The sequence below is a fragment of the Urocampus carinirostris genome, chromosome 6 (assembly GCF_059441175.1).
Source record: "Urocampus carinirostris isolate Australia breed hairy pipefish chromosome 6, RoL_Ucar_1.0, whole genome shotgun sequence".
NCBI classification, from domain to species: domain Eukaryota; kingdom Metazoa; phylum Chordata; class Actinopteri; order Syngnathiformes; family Syngnathidae; genus Urocampus; species Urocampus carinirostris.
The window spans coordinates 17,241,673-17,264,513 of record NC_142354.1 but is presented as its reverse complement, the minus strand read 5'-3'; the positions used below and the strand labels follow the sequence as shown (position 1 = coordinate 17,264,513).

Genomic DNA, 22,841 nt, shown 5'->3' with positions numbered 1-22,841 from the left:
AATGGTGCCCCTACAACCTGTGTTCTTAAGGGAGCCAACCATACTGTCAATTTAGACAGCATGATAAAATAAGCTTTGAAAGTGGAATTAGTGCCAGGAAATAATGTTTAAACATTTTCAATGGAGCCTCAATTTTGCAAAAAATAAAATGTGCATCGGCACAAAAAAGTCTGGGAAACACTGGTCTAGTGAGGCTATAAAATAAATGTGATTGAGTAGGGACGTCTTCTTTTTTTTAATCTGCTACAATTGTGCAGCAGTTGTATGTTTTTTAAAAAAGGACGATTGGATCCCGATAGTGTTTGTTTTCTTTCGGAAGGAGAGGGTAAAGAACAGTTATTGTTCTTAAGTCTCGGAGGGACTCGGGGGGAACTCGGAAGATGCAGGGGTCAGCCAAAGAAGCAAACAAAGAGAAAACATTCTTTACTTGGACGGATTTTTTTTCCTTTTTAACTTCCTCCTGCTTTAAATAACGCGCATGTTTCAAAAAGGAACAGGTGATTCCTCGATGGAATATGATTGCTTTTGTACTGTAGTGAGTCAACAGGGTTTGCTAACCAAACAAAACTGGTAAGATCTTAGGCCCAAGCCAGGCCGGGCCTGAAATTCGTGTCGACGTTTCGGGCTGACATCACAGACACTGTCACTAGCTTGTTTTAGCATTAGAAACTAGTATTAGCAAAAACCATCAGCCTCTAGCACTAAGACACTAAGACAGCTTCTAGCATCAATCATCTAAATTAAAACACTTGAAAATGGAAAATGAATGCACTGCAAAGAAGTCCTTAGCTTTAAGGGTTAGCTGTTAGCTTTAGTACTGTTTAGCATTGATTTAAGGGTCCTTAGCTGCTACTAGAACATTAACAATTAGCATTAGCAGCTTTTTTATTTTAATGTTCAACTTATGGTGAGTTTTTTAGAAAAGAAATTTGTGTTTTGGGCCTGTCAAAAATTAAAGATTACTCACAAGGCCATGATAAAATATTGCTTCTTTTATCTAATCAAATTGAAATACATTTGGTAAATTTTCAGTAGTTTCTATAACGTTCACTTGTCGACCTTCATCTTATAGCTAGATTAATTTTTGCGCCGGGGGTCCATTTGACTTTTACACCCTTGACTTAGATGATTACTCTGATAATTAAACAAAGAAAACCGTCAAAATTAATTAATAGAAGGACAAAAGGATATCTGTTCAACATTTTAACACTGCAACTGCAGTGCCTTTGATATGACACCAAGCTAAACCACCAAAGAAAGACCGTGACCACAGGGGATGTATTTTTAAAGCTTTAATTCCCTTTTTCAGATGGTGAAAACTGCAACAATACAATACAGAACATTGAGACCAAGTGTGCAAAAATAAAAGTCCATAAACTTATCATTTTTCTAAAATATTACAATATATAGTTGTTTATACTCACAGCATTGCCTTGTTAGTCCTTAAACACGGATGAGGATGGCTTGGACATGCAACAGTCTATTGTCTGAGTCTTTGTTTACGTTGAGATGACAGAACCGGAAGTGACGCAGAAAACCGGGAAGTAGTTTTACTTCGGCATAATTTTATACTTAAAGCTAAAATAAACACAATGTATTTAAGTAGAACACTTCTTAATCAACCTTTTTTCAGATTTTAACCTTGTATTTTATTGTAACTTTTTTTTTTAAGCAAATCAATTTCCTTATAGGCAACACAGTATTTAAACACCTATCAAGTAGATATCTGTTTACCAGTACGTATGAGACCTTTTATTCATATTGATTTTGTTCTTACAGGGTTTCTTTAGGCGCACTATCAGGTTAAAGCTGGTTTACGACCACTGTGGCCTTCGTTGTCGGATTCACAAGAAGTCGCGCAACAAATGTCAGTACTGTCGCTTTCAGAAGTGTCTCAACGTCGGAATGTCACACAACGGTAAGACGGTAATTTCCCAAGCTACATGTTGCTTTGAATTTTCCCAAAATAACCCTAGAACAATTTATTTATTTTTGGCCTCCAAAAAGCATCCAAGGTAACCTTGAATAGCTATAAAACACATCTTTCTTATCACTGAAAGCACTTTCAAATTGTAATTGAACATAAAATACTGTAATGAGGTAACTAAGTTGGTAATCAAATTACTTTAAAACATTGTTCTATGGTGTTAATGTCTGGAAATTACCGTAACTTGGATTTTATCTCAAATGGCCGGCGTATGTAGAGGTATTGCTGTATTTAATTTACAACATATGTGTAGTGACATTTCTTAAGTTCAGTTTTAATGTGTGTGACTTGAATAATTCATAAATTCAGAGTTACTTTACATAAGGGAACAGTTACTTTATTTTATCCACTATAAGGCGCACTTAGAAACCCAAACTGGCCAGACATTTGTAAGTGAGCCTTATAACCGGTGCGCTTTATATACGGCAAAATACTGTGGTTACGATTGGTAAAGCGTACATTGTTGTTTATACACGTGTGTGTGAATACAGAAGGTTTTACTGCAGGGGGTCTCCAACGTGGTGCCGGACTTTCTAGTATCATATTTTAGTGCTCTACTTCCAATAATTAACCTGTCAATAACATAGTAACAACACAGTAATAACATAAATCGTTATTTTAGAAATGCATACCAAACTGGGTGACCTTTGCGCTAATTGGTAACAAAAGCAGCTTTCGGCTTGAAAAAGGGTGGAGACTTTTGTTTTACAGTACATTACCGTGTTTGTGCAATGATTGATCAATTAAAAGTCATCAATGAATAATTACGGTAACTCTTACTGTCGTTAAAATTCCATTGTCTTATAATTAGGTGCACTTTAAGGTGCGGAAAATGCGGTACATTTACTTTATGTCCCAATTATAGTTTATCTTTATAATTTAAATCAGGCCCTAAAATGACAGCCATTTATGCAGCCCTCGGTGAAAAAGAGTATGACACCTCTGGTTTACGCTATTCGGATTTAGTTCTTCAAACATGAGTTAAAGGCCTTTTTCCTCATGTTTTGAAGGAATTATGATGGGTGCAGATTTCTTCGTGCTGGGGGTGTGGTTTTGTTTTACTTATTCAAATTATTGTGACTTGTATCCAGGGCATTACCGAAAAAAGTAATAAGTTGCAGTTACTAGTTACTTCATTTAAAAAATTATTATGTTACACCCTAGAGTAGACACACAAAATAAGACTGTTCCTCTGAAAAATAACTATCTAGTTTACAGTGTACACCTATTGAAGCTGACCCACTAAAAATAGCCACAAAATAAAAAAATATATAAGAAAATATGTTCACCAAGTGAACCCTTCATATTTCTGGGCTTATGCAATAAAGAGCGCTTGCAGACAAACACTTAATGGAGTTAATCCATATCCATTTGCTTTCTAGGCTTCAAACCACTCAAATATATAATCCTCTATTTCTTAGTGCTGTACAAGGCATTTTCTTTTGTCCCTAGGCATGGTGTATTGAAAAAATACGTGTATAAATAAAAAGACCAAAATTCAGCACTCTTACCATCAATTCCATGCAAATGTGTGCCCTATTGATTTTTTTTGGTCCTGTATAAGTCAAAGCATGTTTATTTGTATAGCCCTTAATCACAAAGAGTCTCAAAGGGTTGCACAGACCATAGATTATTGCAAACCATTGACTATTATGACACCATCACCTGATTTAAAACCTACATGAGGGCAAATAATACACAGATACACTGATATTGTCAACATAAAATATGGGTTATTCATATGCTATAGAATAAAATTGTGTTTTAAGCTTAGATTTAAACATTTCCACCGAGGTTGCAGATCAAATCTCAGGGGGAAGAGCATTCCACAGCACCAGGGCCCAAATGGAGAACGCTCTTAAACCTGCGGATCTCTTCTTGGCTCTTGGGATTACTAGTAGACCAGCATTTTGAGAGCAAAGACTCCGGACGCAAACATAGGGAGACATTAAATCTGAATGATATGAGGGAGCAAGTCCATGCATGATTTTGTATACTACCAACAGAACCTTAAAATCACACCTTGAGCTAACAGGGAGCCAATGCAGGTTAGCTAAAATCGGGGTAATGTGATCAAACTTTCTTGTCTTAGTTAAAAGCCTCGCTGCAGCATAAGCCACACACCCTCCCCACATGCTGCCTACCATTCGCTACTGGCGACGCATAACCAAATATGCACATATAAATTGACTCCTGGTTTCAGTATTTTAATTTATCGTTGTAAATGCAGTTTGGATGTCAGTATATATGGTAGAGAGAATATCAGTATGTTTGAGATGGCGTCACCGTGACTGTATTTAGTTGTATTTTGTAAATACTACAAAAACACCCATCCTTGTCAGTTATTGATTTCAGAGGTGTGTTGCTGACCCTCAGTTGGATGTCACTGTCAAATATCATTAGTTATTTTATTTCTTTTGTCTGCATTTAAAAAGTAGGGAGTAGCACGCCAGGTTGTTACGACATTTGAGTTATGTTTTATTAATAATGCGTAATTGCATTCCGCGAATGAGTTCCTTCGTAACGCATTAATCCCAACTCTGCTTGTATCTGTCTGTATGGCTTCTGATGCATTTGTGTATTTTCTGTTTGTCTGTTTTCATGTCTTCGCTGGTGCAATTTCTCAGCTATTCGTTTTGGCCGGATGCCCCAGGCGGAAAAGGAGAAACTGCTGGCGGAGTTCTCGTCTGACATGGAGCACATTCACCCAGAGGCGGCCGATCTGAGGGCCTTGGCCAAACATTTGTATGAGGCCTATCTCAAGTACTTCCCCCTCACCAAGGCCAAGGCCAGGGCCATCCTCTCCGGCAAGACAGGAGACAATGCGGTAAGCAATGCTCTCTGTGTTTTGATTTTTGAGTTTTTTTTTTTCTTTTGCCGTGGAACCATAATTGTATTTTGACGACAAGCCAGGCAATGTTTTAGTTCACATTAAAAAAATATACCGTAAATAAAGACTATGTCTCATGCGGCAAATTTAAGGAAGAAATCAACTATTTTTGGGCAAAATTGAATTACAATTTGGCACACTTGTCTTTTAATCAGTTGTGCTCTGAATTTATGGTACAAATGTCACAAAATCCATCCATCCATTTTCTGTGCTAAGGGTCGCGAGTTGTCACAAAAACATTTTGTGAAATATTTATGTTCTTGGGCAGCACGGCGGCGCAGTGGGTAGCGCGTGTGCGGCACAGTTCTAAGGTCTCGGGAACCTCCTGTGTGGGTTCAAATCCAGCTACCGGACTTACTGTGCGGAGTTTGTATGTTCTCCCCATGCTTGCGTGGGTTTCCTCCGGGCACTCCGGTTTCCTCCCACATTCCAAAGACATGCATTTCAGGTGGATTGGCCGGTCCAAATTGTCCCTTAGTGTGAATGAGCGAGCGAGTTGTCTGTCTCTGTGTGCCCTGCGATTGGCTGGCAACCAGTTCAGGGTGTCCCCTGCCCACTGCCCGATGATTGCTGGGATGGGCTCCAGCACCCCTGCAACCCTACTTAGGATGAGCGGTGCAGCTAATGAGATGAGATGAGATGAGATGAGATGAGATGAGAGATTTATGTTCCTGTAAATAATAGCCTTTGTGTTTTTTAAGAAGTCATGTTTTAAGCTACTTTTGCACATGTCTAAGCTCTCACTTTGGAGTGGTCAAACATCGGTTTCCTTTACAGTTTTTTTTATTGTGTGTGTCAAAATTCGAACAACAAATCTCAATTTCTCAGTCCATGTGTCATAAAATGAACACAATTAATAATTTACTATTTTAATGAGTAACGAGTATGAGTATGGATGCTAAGAGAGGGCCGTTTGGGTATTTGGGTTAGCCATGATCCATAAATGTTTGTGTGTGTTTTTGCTATTTTTTCCCCCTTTTTTATTTTCTTTGTTATTGTATGTGTTTGTCTTGCTGTCGGTCACCCCTCTTGAGGGATATGACCAAGGTAGATAGATAGAAAGAGGAAGACTTTCTGTAACATTTGTTTCTGGCACCTTGAGTAGACAATTGCACAGATACAATAGTATGCTGTAAAACCTTGTGTACTATTGCACACAGCTGAATTCAACTTGGTTGGGTATTTGAGTTGGCCGTGGTCAAATTTTTTTGTGTATTTTGCTACTTTTTACGTTTTTCTTTTCTTTGTTTTTTTTATGTATGTGTTTGTCTTGTTGTCGGTCACCCCTCTACAGAGATATGACTAGGGTGGATAGATAGATGGACTATTTTAATGGCAGCTCAGGTTTTGTGTAATAACCCATCAAGAAGGTAATAATAAGACTGCTTTTTCAATGACCGTATTTTCCGCACTTTCTGTGTGGATTATAAAACTTACTCCCAAAAAATAGTCACTATATATAGTTTTCATATATAAGGTACACTGCACCAAAAGGAGCATTGTAATTAAAACCACAAAGAGAGCTAAAAAATAGATAAAAACATTTGAATTGAAATAGTTTATCTGATAAAAAAAATTGACATTAGGACATCTGGTTTCACCACTATAGGTAATCAATTCATTCATAAGTGGTTACTGTGCTGTCCTCACTCTGAAGTATCCCATTTTTTGCCAGTCAGACAGCTAGTGAACGATAAACAACATCAGAAAGGATTCACAACGAGCATTCAAAAGTCGGCGTCTCTGCTTCTGTCAGAGTTTAGGTTTCCTTTTTTATTTTTTATGCAAGAAACAATTAACATGTTGACTAAGAGGTCGGTCCAAGACCACATCATTTGCTTCTCAAAGGAGGAACAGTGTCCTCATACTGGCACAAATTATTGTGAACGAAATATTTGTTTATATTTGATTGAACATACAAAATTAAAAAAATACAAATTATTGGATGAAACGCTCTCAAATACCATGGGTTGAAAAGTAACAAGCCTGTTTGTACAACTAACACGTTAACCACAAGAGGGCACTCGATGACCGCTCTATATGTTTCTCAAAGGCAGAACATTTACTGCATGCGGTATCATTTCATTATGAGTATGCTTTCCAAACTGATCAACTGTATTTTCCGGTGTATTAGGAAAACCGAATTACAAGGTGCTTTTTCAAATTTCTGACCAATTTGGGGTTTTTAGGTGAGGCTCATAATCCAGAGAATACCGTGCTTGCTGAGACCTCAAATGCGCACCATGATACAGTAAGGATTATTGGGTGCACTTGCAGACAATAGCACACATATTTTTTGTGGCTTCAGGTTTAGTCGAGAAGCTTCAAGGCTTGTCACTTAGCTTGTTATGACTGCACATGACAGAGTGATAACCGTCAATTGGCTCTGCATCGTCTGTTTGTTGAAGCGAGTCTCGCTGTGATTATTCACCAAAACACTATGCGACCAAGGATGTCAAATGCAATCACAATGGGGGGCTTCAATTTGAAAGCACAGCTGATATTTCGAGGCAAACAGGATAAACTGTTCTTGAACAGATTAAATAAACATTTGGAAAAGCTTTATTTGAAAAGAATGATATGTCGTTTTTTTTTCTCTGGGCAAAGAATTGCCTAAACGTATGCAAACTCCTAATCCGGATGTGATGGAAGATAATGTGAACAAATTATGAATAATATAATCTACAAATTATATTATTCATTTCCCTGACGATTTTTTAAATGTATCACCTAGAAAATAAAGACAACCTTGATTTACTTAAGGCAGATGTATTTGCTAATCGGAAGTTTGACATATTTGCTCTAGGGTTTTTATTATGTCACGTCTATGTTACAGCATGGTTGGGACAAACTAAAGCCTTTAATCCGCCCCTCCAAATGTTACAAATATAATTACAATATGTATATGATTGTTGAAAAAACATACTACTAATAAAAATGAGTTCATTTGATTCCACTGCGATTGGCTGGCAACCAGTTCAGGGTGTCCCCTGCCCACTGCCCGATGATTGCTGGGATGGGCTCCAGCACCCCCGCGACCCTACTGAAGACAAGCGGTGCAGCTAATGAGATGAGATGAGATTTGATTCCACTCTTGTCCACATTGTCTTCAACATTCAAAGAGCTGGCTACAGTTTTCTTTATTTGCTAAAAAAAAATAATTATCAGCTAGCACAGCACAAAAAACAATATAAATCACTCATAACCAAATAGACACAACAAAATTGTTGCGCCAAAAACGTTGCGTAATAAAATAGTATAATACATAAGCATGTGAATCTGAAGCCTTACAGTGCCTACCCATATTCCATTTGTTTCCCTTGCAGGAAGACATATTCAAAATCAAATCAAGAAAAAAACATTCTCCCAAAAAATAAAACGGCATTTAAAACTTATATAGTATCGATGGTGAGTCTTATTACTTAAAATACCCAAAAACTCTTAATATATTAATTTTATTTTTGCATTTTTTGTCCCGACCAAAACGGAGACATGACCCACTTGTGTTGCATTTCTCACAAGTTTTTTTGGGAAGGAAGAGATAGGGCTGCGCCCACGATCCGGTGTTCACTGGTTGCGGGAAGCAAGTCACTCTGGTACTTGGATTGTGCTCCGAACGCGGAAGTGGATCTTCCGTGGTGAGCGATGGCGGTGTCAGGGACGGAAAAAGCGGGTCGGTAGCCGGGACAGGAGAGCAAAAACTTGGTCATGGTTCGTAAGCGAGTCGTAAGCCAGAGAAGGAGAGAATACGGTAGTCGGGGACAAAAATAGGTCGGAAGCCGGGACGGGAGAGCAGACGTGGTCAGGATCAAAAACGGGTCGAAGCCGGGTACTGATGGGAGCAAAAAACGGGGCAGGTGGGAGTCAGGGTCGAAAAAGGCTTAGTGTTCACCGAAGTTCGCAGACGAACTGACAAAAAGGGACGGACAGGAATGGGTTCAAATACTGATCGGGAGCCAATCAGAACCCGCGTCAGTTGGCGCCAAAAGAGCGGGCACAGCTGAGCCACATTAGTAATCATGACATTTTTATCAAAACTATGTTTAGTATATCACCTTAAAGACATTTTAAGGTCATCATCTACATCATTCCATGAATGAATTCATTTTTCAATGTATTTATCTATCAATATATTCAGCAAATGTAATGAAAAAAACTTAGCTAGCTGTATTGCATTTCTCAATGCATATCATCACATTTAGTTCTTTAAAAAAGGTCCATAAATTATCACTTTGCCGGGTGTTTCAAAACCAACTGGAAGGATTGGTCTATTTGTAGATTAAAAAAAAAAAAAAACCTTATCTCTATTTTTTTGTTGTTTATTATTTTTGCACGAATGGAAGGTTTCCAAAAATGTAATTCGCCTTTTTGGACTAGGTGCGGCGAAAGGAGAACATATTTTGCTCCTTCTGCCAAATTTCCAACCCAATGCAGTCTGCAAATCAAAATATTTGCCCATCCCTTACTTTCAGGGACACGATACCAGCTTGCAGTGTGAAAATCTAGTTTGAACAAATACAATGTGTATGAATAAAGTGCGGTAATCATTTAAATAATGCTGTTCTTATATTCACAATGACTATCGTATTTTCCCTCAGCCGTTTGTCATCCACGACATGAAGTCTCTAATGGAGGGAGAGCAGTTTATAAACTGCAGACAGATGCCCATTCAGGAACACCAGCAGCAAACGTCCGCCATTTCCGCCACAAGTGGAAGTAAGACACCCGCCGCTCACAATTGATGCAGGAAATACAGCATAAAAAAAATTGCAAAAAGTTAACATATACAAGCTAAATCAAAGAGATACTTTGTTCTTACAATCGGGAATGCCTGCATCTGATTCGATGCGTGACAGGCACTCTTCTGGGGTCGGAGTATAGTCTCATGGGGATGACCAGTGTCACGGGCCCCGGGACCACCAACACTGTCGAGCTGAGATTCTTCCACAGCTGCCAATCGCGCTCTGCTGAAGCTGTGAGGGAAATCACAGAGTTTGCCAAAAGCATTCCGGGATTTGTCGACCTGGATCTCAATGATCAGGTAACATCAAAGTCTTCCTCTAGTGTGTATTATCAACCGGGACAAAACAGATGTCTTAGTCACTGGTCCTGAAAGTCAGAGAGAGAAACTTTTATCAAACAACAAGATTTGAGAACTTCAGATTGCGTAAGAAATGTGGGTGTTATTTTCGACACCGAGTTCAATTTCATTCCACTTATCAAAAATGTAACTAAAATTGGGTTTTATCATCAAGAATATAGCCAGAGTCCACCAATTTTTCTCTCAGGCAAAGACGAAGTTGCTGATGGATGCCTTTATATCTTCTGGTTTAGATCATTGTAATGCCCTGTTCTTAGATTTTCCCAAAAAGAACATTGCTAGCTTGCAGCTGCAACAAAATTTAGCAGTATGTGTGCTTTCAGGGGCCGGGGGGGATCCATTGCACCAGTTTTAAAATCGCTGCATTGGCTCCCTGTGTGTGTCAGGATTGATTTTAAGGTGCTTTCACTAGTTTTTTACATGTCTCAATGGTCTAAGGCCATCCTTTTTGTCTGATTTGCTTTTATTATATACTGGTAGGGTATAGTTCTATCTATCTATCTATCTATCTATCTGTCTATCTATCTATCTATCTATCTATCTTGGTCATATCCCTCAAGAGGGGTGACCGACAGCAAGACAAACACTTGCAATAACAAAGAAAATAAAAAGGAAAAAAAAAAACGCAAAAAACACACACAAAAATTTTTGGACCATGGCCAACCCAATTGCCTCTACAAATAGATTTTGTTTGATTTGATTAATTAGTCCATAGCTTTTTCATTTGCCGACTTCTTTACATTTCGGACTAAGGAGCGGACTTTATTAAAAGACACATGTGCAAATTTCAAGAAGAATCTAGACTTTCTTTTTGTACGAACTGCACCAGATTTTTATGCTGCCGGCTTTAACTCCTATAAAAATAAACTATTTCACATCCACTTCTTACATTTAAAAAAAAGCGGGAAAATGTCAAATACAGAAGAGTATATTATTGTACTGTGATTAAGACACCTTTTTGCGGACTGTGTTTGCAACTGTCAATCTGAGAAAGACATGTTTTTGGCGCACTTCTGTGTATATGTTAATACCAACTTTAACTAAAATTGACTGTGGCGCTAGTTGATTTCAGATTGAGTCTGCAAACGAGTGTCTTAATTGCAGCACAAGATGTTACTTTTTGTACTAGACATTTCCCTCCCGATTCTACCAAGCCCTTGGCTGTGGTTTCATTAGATGGCGGGTAGGGACATTGGGAATCCCATTTATCCGTTCATGCGCGTCAGATGACAAGACATTTGGCTACAAAAGGTAGTCAAAGTTACTCCCGCCATATATCTTTGCTTCATTGGATTCCTTGACATTCAGAGCACTGGGCAGAAATCAGATCACATCAACACCTGCCTGCAGAATGTGCGATGAGTCGTTTTATTAAAACAGTCAGATTATCCTTGCAAAACAAAAAGAGAATCCGCTCCATCATATTGTAAGCTGCAGTGTTTAAAATGTAGAAAAAAGTAAAAACTTGTAGTCCAGAATTCACTCGTTCATACCTTTTTTTATACGCCAACTAATCATTGTGCTGCATTTCACTCTTATATTCCTTAATACTCAATAGTATAGTGCTGAGAGGAGAGAGAGTGGGAAAGGTGAGATGGCACAACATTCATTTGGACAGGTAACTTAAAATTAGTTTTACCTGGTTATATCAGTATTATTTTCCCCCCATTTTATTAACACTCCACTTATTGAAACATGAATATTTTGTTTGTTTGTTTGTTTGTACATGATTCAACTGTTTGTTTGTTTGTACATGATTCAAATTGAATCTTTTCTTCTGGCGCCGTCACGAATGGCAGCCACTCCAGCAGCTCCCGTGTTATTTTCGATTGTTCTCGATTGTTCTCAGCTCAGGGATGCTGCTGGAAATGTGAATTTCCCTTCGGGGATGAACAAAGTATCTATCTATCTATCTATCTATCTATCTATCTATCTATCTATCTATCTATCTATCTATCTATCTATCTATCTATCTGATAAGTATATTTTGTACTATTGGTATTGGTATCTGGTAATAGTAATACACTACTCAAGAGTAGTATTGGTGAGAGTGGTTTTGTGAATTCTTACTACGTAGCATTAACAAGTCATAGTTTGTTATTATTTTGCATACCTTTAAAACTCACATTACCAATGTGTTCATTTAAGTTTTGAGTAGACACCAATAGCATAAACTGAGGCGTGTTCAGGAGAGTGAGTGATTGCTATCGCGAGCTATCGCTAGCTTCTGAACGGCCAGTGATTATTGAGCGCTCGCGTGCCCGAGTAATCACGGGAGAAAGACCGCTTACTTTGATTTCCAACATGGCGTCGACAGTGCAGAAGATGGAGGATCTCACCCTGACGAGTGCTGTTGGCGATGTAATATATCGTCTTACATTGCCTGGTAATGTTTGTGAACAATGCAAGACAGGTATGACCCTTCCACTGCGTTTAGGATAACCTTAACTGTGTCAATATGCGAACTGTCGCTCATATCAGCCAACTCGCTCAAAGCAAGCTGTAGAACGAAATCCATTGTACTGTTGTCGGCCATTTTGGATCAGTAAGGCAATCACAGTGAGCGATTACAAAACGTTCAGCAGTGCGCGGCAAGCGATTATCAAGAGACTACATGTCTGATCACTCTCCTGAACACGCCTCTGGTGTCACTGGTACTTTTGTCTAGAGGAATTGACCTCCAAAACATGACAAATAATTTTAAATGAGACCAATTTCGTTGTCACAATATGTTAACCCATTTTGTAACAATGACAATAAAGGTATATTCTATTCTATTCTAATATATAGACCCCTAAAAAGTGGTTTCCTTTAAATTGAATAAAACTGCATTTTAAGGCCGTATACTTACTCACCCATTCTTAGAATGTTTTTTACAGTCTTTTTTGGTTGGAATTTGTCAGAAATGTGCCTAAATTGATTTGACTCTTGTTCTGATGTTTCTAGGTGACGTTGCTCAAGTATGGCGTGATTGAAGTCCTCATTATCATGATGTCAGCGCTGATGAATAAAGACGGCACCTTGATCTCGTACGGGCAAATCTTTATGACGCGCGAGTTTCTCAAGAGCCTACGAAAACCTTACTGCCTCCTGCTGGAGCCCAAGTTCGAGTTCTCTGTTAAGTTCAACATGCTCGAGCTGGACGACAGCGACATGGCGCTCTTCCTGGCCGTCATTATCCTCAGCGGAGGTGAGTGCTCAAGCTTTTTTTATTTTAAACTGATTCCATGCCAAAATATATATCTGAATAATTTCAGTATGATAAATCAACATTAGATGGCAGGAGTGGCTTTGATCAGATCTTTGTCCACACATCAAGGAAGCCCAACTTCCTTGTGTTGCTTCCTGTATCCAGCTAGTGTGTAGGCGGCCCCATATGGCAAGTAGGTGTAGTGAAGCAGGACCTAGGACTTTAACAGAGCTTTGTTCTTTCTAAAAAAGCTGACAAAGTCCCTGCGTCAACGTCGAGGCAGAGGAATGATTTTTCGTGCACATCAGCAGGAGCGCGATTGCCATGGTGACCGAAATTTTGTGATCACAGCACCGGAAATATCAGGCACTGAAAACGTCTTGCAAAGTTCAAGCGTGGTGCGTGCATAAGTTCAGTGTGCTTGCAATAAATTGTTATTTTGCAAGGAGAGTGCCCCTGTGTTCATGGATAGCATTGTTTAGACATTGAAGGTATCACAAATGCGAAAAAGAAAACAAGTACCAAAGTGAAATTTCTCCTTGAAATGCTTCCTTTCTCAGGCGTTTTCTTGGAAACAAATATTTTCAAGGAGCCATAATCGCAAAACAATAGATGCAATGGGAATCAAACCCAGTGTTATGCCCAATCGTCCTATCCTGTCGAGACAACCTGCCATAGGCCTACCTGACAGCAGCAATTTTGTTTTCGTTTTAATCAAGTAAAGCCAGCAACAGTGAAACTTATTTACAAACAGAACTTTTACTGATGAGATCAAACGAGGGTTGGCATACATACACTGTGTTAACCGTGTCAAACAGGCGGCCCGCGGGCCAGATCAGGCCCGCTAAGGGATTGAATCCGGCCCGTGAGACGACACACAGAGAAGCGCAAGAGAAAAACAAGCTGCAGGTTGAAATACGTCAACTTGATGTTGCCAAAGCCAGGTGCCTCAAACAAAGATACTGTACTTGTATTTATTTATCTCTCTTTCTCTCTCCCTCTTTTCCACCCCTTTTCTCCCACTCGCTTTCTTTTCTCTTTTCTCTCCTGTCTTTCTATTTCTCTTTGGATTTCCTTCTTCCTCTCCCTTTCTTTTCCCCTTCTCTCACGACTTTTTATCTTTTGCTTCTCACGCTCTCTCCCTCTCTGTTTCTTTCTTTGTCCCACTCTCACTCCTTTTCCCTCCCTCTTTCTCTTATTTCTTTACCTTTCTTTTTCTTTCTCTTTAATCTACTCCTTTAATCGAACAAAGACACTGTACTTGTATTTCTTTCTCTCTCTCTCTCTCTCCCTCTTTTCCACCCCTTTTCTCCCAGTCTCTGTCTCCTTCACTCTCCGTGTTTCTCTTTTTCTCTTCCTTTGTTGCTCTTTGTTTCTTTCTCTCTCTGTGTCTTTTTAACTTATTTTGCTGTAACTTACTTTTTTCCTTTTCTCTCTTTTCTCTTTCTCTCTTCCTACCCTTCAAACTTTCCTTTCTCTTTTCTCTCCTTCTGTCTTTCTATTTTTCTTTGGATTTCTTTCTTCCTCTCCCGTTCTTTTTCCCCTCTCTCACGACTTTTTATCCCTCTCTCTCTTTTTCTTTCTTTGTCCCACCCTCTCTTCTTTTCCCTCCCTCTTACTCTTATTTCTTTATCTCTTTTTCTTTCACTTTAATGTACTAGTCCGGTCCCCGACAGAATGTTTGTTCTATCGTGTGGCCCCCGAGTTAAAACGAGTTTGACACCCCTGCTTTAGGGTATCTGATGATAGATGGGACTCTGTAGGACATTGGATAAATACATCCTAAATTTTATGTTGGTATTGTGTTCATAGTTTGCGTTGCCAATAAATGATTTCAATCACGGCTGCACATTTTCAACAACGTTTGTCTCTTACATTGCTTAGAATAGAATAGAATAATAGAATATAATTTATTATCATTTCAACATGTGAAATGCACAACTGAATTAACATTCATCTCTGGTATCATGAATTAAAATAGTGTGTTGATGAGAATGCATTTTCATATGTCATCGATATCACTGGTGGTCCAGTAGTTACGATTCGTTGCCCTCAGCGCCGTAACCCAGGTTTTATTCCTGTTTTATCCATCTGCAAAGTTTGAACTGCAATAAAGTGCTACCGATTTTTTTTTTAATCAAAACTTTGGGGGGTGCGCATTTTACACGACTGCGCGTTATACACGAATAAATATGGTAGGTTTGTCAATCTGTTTTACATAAATGTAGAACTTAGACCGCAATGTTTTTAACTCACAGGCAGACACATTTTGAAAAGGGGTGGGGCGAATGTTTAGACCATCAGAATGCAGAACACAATACTCAATGAAGGTCTGCGTGGTAGCGAAACCATGAAAAGTAAACCGCAGTGCAGTGAGGGGTTACTGTAACGGCGTTGATTGGTATGCAAATGACAAACCTGCATTTTAGCATTCCAGAAATATTACTATTTCATTTAAGACTGTTTGGCTTCAATGTTTGTGGGGCGAATCCAAGAGATTTTGGGCAATGTCTCAGATTATTATTGCGTCAAGGTCACATCCTTGAAACCCGATAAGAAGGCAAGTCTCATATATTGAAGTCGCTTATTAACCTAAATTGCCGTAATTACCATTGAAAATTAAGATAAATGGATTATTTGAGGAATAATCTAATCATTTACGTCATAGAGGCCAACGTTATCCTATTATTTCTATGGTGCCCTCATTATTAACCACAACTTTAACTTTATATTTACCTGTTCAGATTAAATATTCCTTATTATGCCTGCAAACACTGGACACCTAAACCGTGTTTTGCTGGAATGCTTGTGCTGCGACTGATGAGACTAAAGTTGATTAACCTTATTGGTGTAAAAAAAAAAAGGATTCTGTAGCGTAGGTGTCCTGCAAACTACTGACTCCCGGTGGATGCTGAATTATAAATTCTACCTATCTATCTATCTGCCCTGGTCATATCCCTCGAGAGGGGTGACCGACAGCAAGACAAACACGTACACAAAAACAAAGAAAATAAAGAAGGGAAAAGTAGCAAAAAACACAAAAAATGTGACCATGGCCAACCCAAATGACCAAACACCCAAACAAGTTAAACACCCAAGTCGGTCATGCTTTCGTCCCTCCAGATGAAACGGGACACAAGAAAGCGGCCATGTCACTCCCCTTCCAGATGACCAGCCTGCAATGGATGTTGTAATAACAAATAATACACAGATATTGTCAACAGGAAATATAGGTCATTCATAAGCTATAGAATATAAGTATGTTTTAAGCCTAGATTTAAACAGTTCCACCGAGGTTGCAGATCGAATCTCAGGGGGCAGAGCAATCTTACATTTATCACCTCGTGTACCTCTTCTCAATGTGTCTTCATTTTCCTCATGCTGAGGTTTTTGAGTTTTTCCTTGCCCTCATGTAGGTCTTAGTTCAGTCAATGGTGTAATAATAGTCAGTAGTCTGTGGTTTGTGCTTGACTCCTTGTAATTGAGGGCTATACCAATAGATTATTTGGGGAAATAAGAAATTAGCTTAGAAAAGAGACTCAAAGTAGGATGGCATTGTGTACTGATCCCCCTATGTCCGTTTCATAGATCGCCCAGGCCTGTTAAACGTCAAGCCCATCGAGCAGCTCCAGGAGACGGTGCTTCACTCGTTGGAGCTGCAGCTTAAAGTCAGCCACCCGGACTCCCTCCAGCTGTTCGCCAAGCTTCTCCAGAAGATGACAGACCTTCGGCAGATCGTCACCGACCACGTGCACCTCATCCAGCTGCTTAAAAAGACTGAGGTGGACATGTTGCTTCACCCGCTACTACAGGAAATCATGAAGGACTTGTATTAGAAAACGAGGCCGCAACGGAGAAAGTTGCAACAAGAGACAGTTGAGAAAGACAGCGCGTGAAACGGGAAGGTCAAGAGTGTTCTCGCCCCGTCTAGACTGTGTGTAGTCATCTCTCTTGCAGTTTCGGCTTGCAAAACTGCCGCGTGAGGTACAGATCCCAATCCGAGAGAGTTCTGATTGGCAGGCTGCACGGGTTGGCGCCTTGAGGGAAAATGTAACTGTGAAAACCACGCCAAGTATTTGTGTGAGGCCTATCTACTCACTTCCTCGTGCACACACCCACAAACGCAGAGCACAAAAGATGACCATGATGCTTTGCAATGTCTTGGGATCAATTACATAACTCACCTGCGGGCCCCGCCCTTGCAGAGCTATCTGTAAGCTGCAATCTTTTCGGTTTCATCCGAGCGACGAGACGATCGGAGCAGCTTCTGACAAATATTTTCCATGTCAGCTGTCAGGAAGCAATCAAGATGAATGCGTCACTATCGTGCCTTTTCACAGGACAGCAAAACTAGTCGACTTGTGAATACGACACAGTGGAACCTTCAATGTTGCTCTTTGTTCAAGGCTATTTCTTTACTGTGAAATAAAGAGTGAAATCCAGTGTTAAAACTGAGCTAAACCTTTAAGATTGAAAAAAACACTTTAACTCCTGGAAAGCCACTTCAACTCCTGGTAAAAGCTTTTAACCTGAAAGTAACTTTAGAGCAGCGGTCTCAAACTCAATTGAGTATCCGGCTAAAAAGCGCTAATTAAAACATTTTACTATTCTTAAAGAGCTTTAAAAATATATACAAATTAAGATCTTAAAGTAAAAAAAAAATTGAAATAAAAAAATCAATCCTCAATCCACTTGAGCTACAGTTACAGGGACAATGCAAAGACCTAACTCTTTGGGGGAAAACATCTATTTATTTAAATGATAAGGATAAAAAAATGTGTATTTTATATATTGCTCTTTTTGTCTTGTTGCACTTCTTTTGTTACTCTTTTCTTGTTTCTTCTTTTTTTGTTGCTTTTAACTTTCTTTCCCATTTTCTTAGTCGTTTTCCCTCTCTTTTTTCCCTTTTTATTTACTTGTCTTTTTACTGGATTTGTTTTTGTGTACTTATCTTCTTTTAAGAAGCAATAAGGTGTGTTGTAGTCACTTTGAATCACCGTAGTTAGTATTCTTCCCTTGTGCTTTACAGCATCGACCGAGTACAGTGGCATGTAATTGTCAAATCATTCACAATGTCCCTTTTACTTTCATTTGAAGGCGGGGGGCTGAAACTATCATCCTGAGGGCCCCAATTGGCTTGGGCTGGGAGTTTGAGACTTTGAGAAAGTTGTTTTGAAACTGGTGCTAACTGAAAAGCGAACAATTATATTCTAATATGTTCAGATAAATCAATTTTTTTCCATGGTTTAATCTGTAATCTTGGATTTTCAATTAAATAATAGTTCCTTTACATAGCATGAACATTAAATAGTCATGTGTATTTGTGACACACTTAATCACACGGAGTCTCAAAGAGCTGCACAGACCACAGATTATTGCAAACCACAGACTATGATTACGCAAACCCCTGATCTAAAACCTACATGAGGGCAAGGAAAAGCTCAAAAACCTCTGTCAAGTCATGTTTATTCTCGACGCCCTTAATCAAAAGGAGTCATAACGGGCTCCCCAGACCACAGACTATTGCAAACTACGGACTATTATGACACCATCCCCTGATCTAAAAGCTACATGAGGGCAAGGAAAAACTCAAAAACCTTTGTCAAGTCGTGTTTATTCTTGACGCCCTTAATCACAAGGAGTCTTAGAGGGCTCCCCAGACCAGACTATTGCAAACTACAGACTATTATTACACAGTCCCCTGATCTGAAACCTACATGAGGGCAAAGGAAAACTAAAAAACTTCAACATGAGGAAAATGAAGAAAACCTTGAGAAGGGGTGTTACATGAGGTATTTGCCCCCTTCCAGGATGACCAGGCTGCAGGATGTTGCAAAAACAAATAATACACAGACATCGTCAATGTTAATATGGGTCATTCATAAGCTAGATATTAGAAGTGTGTTTTAAACCTAGATTTAAACAGTTCCACTGAGATTCCAGATTGAATCTCAGGGGGAAAAAACATTCCACAGCACCGAGGTCCGAATGGAGAAAGCGAAAGTGGGTTCAATTGAAATTAAATTAAACATAATAAGCAATTTTCTATCATTCATTTGACTGATTTTAAGTAGAATTGGATTGAAATATAATTAAATGAAGTGCAAAAATCCCTAAATGTAAGCAACATACAGTAAAAAAAAAGCAACGATTCCTGGTGTGTAAGACTTTAATGACTCCATCTCAGGGGGCATAGAAAAGCTCGTGGGCCACATCCGGCGGCTGAGCCTTGACCTTGACATAAGCTCCGAAGCAAGGGGTCTCAAGCTCGAATTTCTTGGGGGCCACTAGGTGTAGGGCCTGGGTTAAGTGGGCCCAAATCGGGGTTTCCCTCAAAAAATCTCTCTTTAAAACATGCCCCAGCGTCTAAAAATATTTATTTCCACAGAAATAAGGTTATCAAATTATTAGAATCGTAAGAATATAAATAAATCAGTAATAGATAAATACAACAATATTTCAGAAAATAAGTTCTGTAATTAAGAACATTTTCTACGCAAAATAAGATCTAAAAAGAAAAAAAAGATTAATATGAAATAAATGAATCTTTCTTTAAAATTTCACATAAAGACCCCTGCTTTAAATCATTAATTTAAATACTTTAACTCAATTAAAGCTTCAACTTGACATCACTACATTAGCTTTAAAACCACTTTAACTCGTTGCCGGTTTAAATCTTTAACCCATATATGTGTATATACTGGACTGTCTCAGAAAATTAGAATATTGTGATAAAGTTCTTTATTTTCTGTAATGCAATTAAAAAAACAAAAATGTCATACATTCTGGATTCATTACACATCAACTGAACTATTTCAAGCCTTTTATTATTTGAATATTGCTGATTTTGGCTTACAGCTGAAAAAAACTCAAAAATCCTATCTCAAAATATTAGAATACTTCCTCAGACCAAGTAAAAAAATAATTTTATAACAGCAAAACTAAATCAAACATTTGAAAATGTCCATTGATGCACTCAGTACTTGGTTGGGAATCCTTTTGCACGGATTACTGCATCAATCCGGCGTGGCATGGAGGCAATCAGCCTGTGGCATTGCTGAGGTGTTATTGATGCCCAGGATGCTTCGATAGCGGCCTTCAGCTCATTTGCATTTGTAGGTCTGGTGTCTTTCATCTTCTTCTTAACTATACCCCACAAATTCTCGATGGGGTTCAGGTCAGGGGAATTAGCAGGCCAATGATGCCATGGTCAGTGCACCAGTTACTGGTGGTTTTGGCACTGTGGGCAGGTGCCAGATCATGCTGGAAAATGAAATCCTCATCTCCATAGAGCTTTTCAGCAGATGGAAGCATGTAGTGCTCTAAAATCTCTTGGTACACAGTTGCATTTACTCTGGACTTGATGAAACACAGTGGACCAACACCAGCAGCTGACATGGCTCCCCAAACCATTGCTGACTGTGGGAACTTCACACTGGATTTCAAGCAACTTGGATTTTGCTCCTCTCCAGCCTTTCTCCAGACTCTGGCGCCTTGACTTCCAAATGAAATGCAAAACTTGCTTTCGTCTGAAAAGAGGACTTTGGACCACTCTGCAACTGTCCAGTGCTTCTTCTCCATAGCCCAAGTCAGACGCTTCTTCCGTTGTCTTGAGTTCAGAAGTGGCTTGACCATGGGAATACGGCTATTGTAGCCGATTTCCCGGACACGTCTGTGAACTGTGGCTTTTGATACCTGGACTCCAGCTTCAGCCCACTGTCTTTGAAGCTCCCCCAAATTCTGGAAGCGGCTCTTCTTCACAATTTTGTTAAGGCTGCGGTCATCTCTCTTGGTTGTGCAGCGTTTCCGGCCACATTTTTCCCTTCCAACAGACTTTTTGTGGATATGCTTTGAAACTGCACTCTGTGAACAGCCTGCTCTTTGAGAAATTTCTTTTTGTGTCTTACCCCCCTGATGGAGGGTATCAATGATGGTCCCCTGGACAACAGTCAGATCAGCAGTCTTCCCCATACTTGTGATTTAGTTTACTGAACCAAGCTGAGTGTTTTTAAGGCTCAGGAAACCCTCGCAAGGTGTTTCGAGTTAATTAGATGATTCAGGTGATTAGTTGAATCGCCTACTTGTATACTTTTTCATGATATTCTAATATTTTGAGATAGGATTTTTGAGTTTTCTTAAGCAGAAAATAAAGAACTTTATCACAATATTCTAATTTTCTGAGACAGTCCAGTATATATTTATATATATATATATATATATATATATATATATATATATATATATATATGTATATATTTATATATATATATATATATATATATATATATATATATATATATATATATATATAAAATTTCTTCTATCTCTTTTTTTTATTATTTTTCTTTCTTCTTAGATGTTTTTTTTCTCTCTCTCTCTCTTTTCTCTATCATTTGCTTCTCCCGTTCTCACTGCTTCTTTCACTTCCCCTGTCCCTCTTTTCTTTCTATCTCTATCTCTCTCTCTCTCTTTACTCTCTTTATTTCTTCTCTTTCTTTTCCTGTTTGTCTCTCTTCTCTCTTTCTCTCCCTCTCTCATATTTTTCTCTGTCTTTCTATCTCTTTCTCCCCCTCGCTTTCTCTTTCCCACTGTGTTAGTTTATATCTCTTTCTCTTTCCCTCCATTTCTCTCACTTTCGCTTCTCTCTGTGTATCTCTGTCTCTCTGTCTGTCTCTCACTCACTCTCGCTCTCTGTTCATCTTACTTTATCTCTCTCTTTCATCTATTAGTCCAGCCCCTGTGAGAGTTTTTTTTTTCCGAAACTGTGCCCCCCCAAACTTAAATGAGTTTGACATCCCTGCTGTAGATGATGTAGATGTCTTAGGGCGGCATTAGCTCAGGAGGTAGAGCGCTCGTGTTCAAGGGGCCGCAGGTTCAATTCCCAGCTCCCTGTGTTATATGTCGAAGTGTCCTTGGGCAAGACACGGAGTCCCTAATGTCCCCGATGTGTAAGTAGTTGCCTTGCATGGCTGACACTATTAGTCAGTGTGTAAAAGGGAAAAGTGTGAAGCACATTGTAAAGCGATTTGGGAGGTCTTCATTGACTTGAAATGCGCTATAGAAATGCAGACCATTTACATTCAACATTACAGGTTCCACTGTACGTTCTGTGTAAAACATACTCTTTGTACTCCTTGTTTTCAAAACCTTTGCATACATGCAGTTTTTTGGTTAAATACTCTCATGTCGATGCAAAGTTTCGGCAGTGCCTTCTCAATTAATTTTCGGGATGTATTTTCACAAAACACAAAGCGAATGTGATTGGTTGTAAATAAATCCAAATATTTTTTAACTTTTGCACGTGCGTCTCTTGTGGAGCATCGCTGAAGAGGTGCCAAAACGTTTCTAAAGTTAGCTTCTTTAAGAACTGCAGCTCTTGGATTCGTGTTTTTCGGGAGTGATATCATCACAGCCTCTTAGCTAATGCACACACCCATTTTGTGCAATTGCAACACTCCTTTGTTTTGTGGGGCTCAAAACTACATTTATAACATTGCGTAAGGACCCGTTTATTGTTCCGCTGGTTTTAAAGTGTCAAAGAGGTGAGGTGGAAGATTTGGGGATGAATCACACCTGGGCTCTTAGGGTCAAACGGAGGACGTTCGCGTTAGCTGTGAGATCATTTTAACAAAACCAGACACGAGAGTGTTCAACACAGAACTTATGTTAGGTT

General features: G+C 39.1%; 1 protein-coding gene and 1 long non-coding RNA gene across 4 annotated transcripts in view; one reads left to right on the top strand and one right to left on the bottom strand.

Moving 5' to 3' along the window:
- The window catches only part of pparg (peroxisome proliferator-activated receptor gamma), a 54,436-nt gene extending 33,029 nt beyond the window's left edge, over positions 1-21,407 (top strand). For all 3 annotated transcript variants that reach the window (XM_088338083.1, XM_088338081.1, XM_088338084.1), the window contains exons 4-9: positions 1,780-1,918; positions 4,615-4,814; positions 9,476-9,593; positions 9,734-9,918; positions 12,925-13,168; positions 16,757-21,407. In XM_088338083.1, coding sequence (XP_088194209.1) covers positions 1,780-1,918; positions 4,615-4,814; positions 9,476-9,593; positions 9,734-9,918; positions 12,925-13,168; positions 16,757-17,004 — 1,134 coding nt within the window. In that variant the 3' untranslated portion in view covers positions 17,005-21,407. The remainder of the gene's footprint in view (positions 1-1,779; positions 1,919-4,614; positions 4,815-9,475; positions 9,594-9,733; positions 9,919-12,924; positions 13,169-16,756) is intronic.
- Positions 9,425-13,108, bottom strand: LOC148363966 (uncharacterized). Its single transcript, XR_015850716.1, has 2 exons — positions 12,834-13,108; positions 9,425-9,986 (listed from the first exon to the last, which is right to left on the bottom strand). It is a non-coding gene; the product is annotated as an uncharacterized LOC148363966 (long non-coding RNA).
- Positions 21,408-22,841: the final 1,434 nt, after the last annotated feature.